The sequence below is a fragment of the Amaranthus tricolor genome, chromosome 1, assembly GCF_026212465.1.
Source record: "Amaranthus tricolor cultivar Red isolate AtriRed21 chromosome 1, ASM2621246v1, whole genome shotgun sequence".
NCBI classification, from domain to species: Eukaryota; Viridiplantae; Streptophyta; class Magnoliopsida; order Caryophyllales; family Amaranthaceae; genus Amaranthus; species Amaranthus tricolor.
The window spans coordinates 33313981-33315248 of record NC_080047.1 but is presented as its reverse complement, the minus strand read 5'-3'; the positions used below and the strand labels follow the sequence as shown (position 1 = coordinate 33315248).

Sequence of the window (1268 nt, the reverse complement as noted above, 5' to 3'; positions counted from 1 at the left end):
CCTAAATGAACTTATTTTGACAAATTAGTTATATAAAAAAATTCAAAATGCTACATAAACTATGCCTTATGGCAAAGGCTACACAAACTCTTCTATTACACACCTCTTTCTATTAATTTTTATACTTTATCTTTCTAATTGACTTATATATATATATATATATATATATATATATATATATATATATATATATATATATATATGTATATATATATATATAAACATAGTAATGCATGATTTCAAATTGGACACAAAATTAATCATGTTGTTAATTTGGGAAGAAGAAAATATATGCTACTAGCTAAACATTTCGTGATTTAAATCAAGAGGATTCTAATGTTGTGAGTGTCTAACATAATACACTCTTTGACCAGATAGATCCTCACAACTCATTTTGCTAAAAATACATTACAAACGATTAATAAGTAGTTACAAATTAGTACTTAATTATAAATTATTGCTGTAATAGTAATAAAGTATATAAATATCCATGGTCAGAAAAAGTTGAGTCACCCCAAGGAACACCAATTTAATTATCCTCTTGCCTAAGCATATCTTCCAATATTTGATTATCTAAACAAGGGAATTCAATGACTTCTTTATATCTAGGCCCGGTATCCGGCCCGACACCTCTATGGTTATTTGAAGGTAATTGTGAGCCCGGACGATTATTATTATTAGTAGTAGCATAATACATTTGTGTACGAGGATAATGAAGCTGATGATGAAGAGGATCTAATTTAGCGTAATACTCATTAGGGAAGTTCAAAGTAGCAAGATGTCCTCTTAATTCGAATGCAGCCTTGTCATAAGCTCGGGCAGCCGCCTCGGCAGTGTCGTAAGTTCCTAGCCATTGACGGTTACCTTGCTTGTTCGGGTCTCGAATCTCAGCTGCAAACTTACCCCACGGTCTTCTTCGGACGCCACGGTAATGGACGTCAGCCCCTCCGGCCTCGTGTTGGTTACCTCCTCTAGAAGAACCTTCCATGATGATGATAGTAGAATTAGAATAGTAGTGGCTAAGTATATAAGGAGTTGTTTTAAGGCTTTTGGATAGAAGAAGTAAGAAGTGGGTGTTCTTATATAGTGAGCTTTCGATTCTTAATTCTAGATTGTTGTTGAAATTACGCATTGACTTAATTATATTATTCGAACAACTTTTTCAATGACAATGGCCCATGCTTGATGTAGCTAGCTCGATGAGATATGTATTTTTTTTTTGGTTAGATTTGACATAAAATTTTTCAAAAAAGGTTGTTCGAAAAGTC

General features: G+C 32.9%; 1 protein-coding gene across 1 annotated transcript; it reads right to left on the bottom strand.

The window, feature by feature from the left end:
• Positions 1-379: 379 nt before the first annotated feature.
• On the bottom strand, positions 380-1039 carry LOC130821822 (ethylene-responsive transcription factor ERF098-like). Its single transcript, XM_057687616.1, has one exon. It carries the CDS (start codon positions 986-988, stop codon positions 530-532), a length of 459 nt encoding a protein of 152 aa, XP_057543599.1. The 5' UTR covers positions 989-1039; the 3' UTR covers positions 380-529.
• Between the last annotated feature and the right edge of the window lie 229 nt (positions 1040-1268).

Bases quoted from the DNA above. Each gene is read 5' to 3' on its own strand.
- LOC130821822 (XM_057687616.1), bottom strand. From the start codon at position 988: ATGGAAGGTTCTTCTAGAGGAGGTAACCAACACGAGGCCGGAGGGGCT.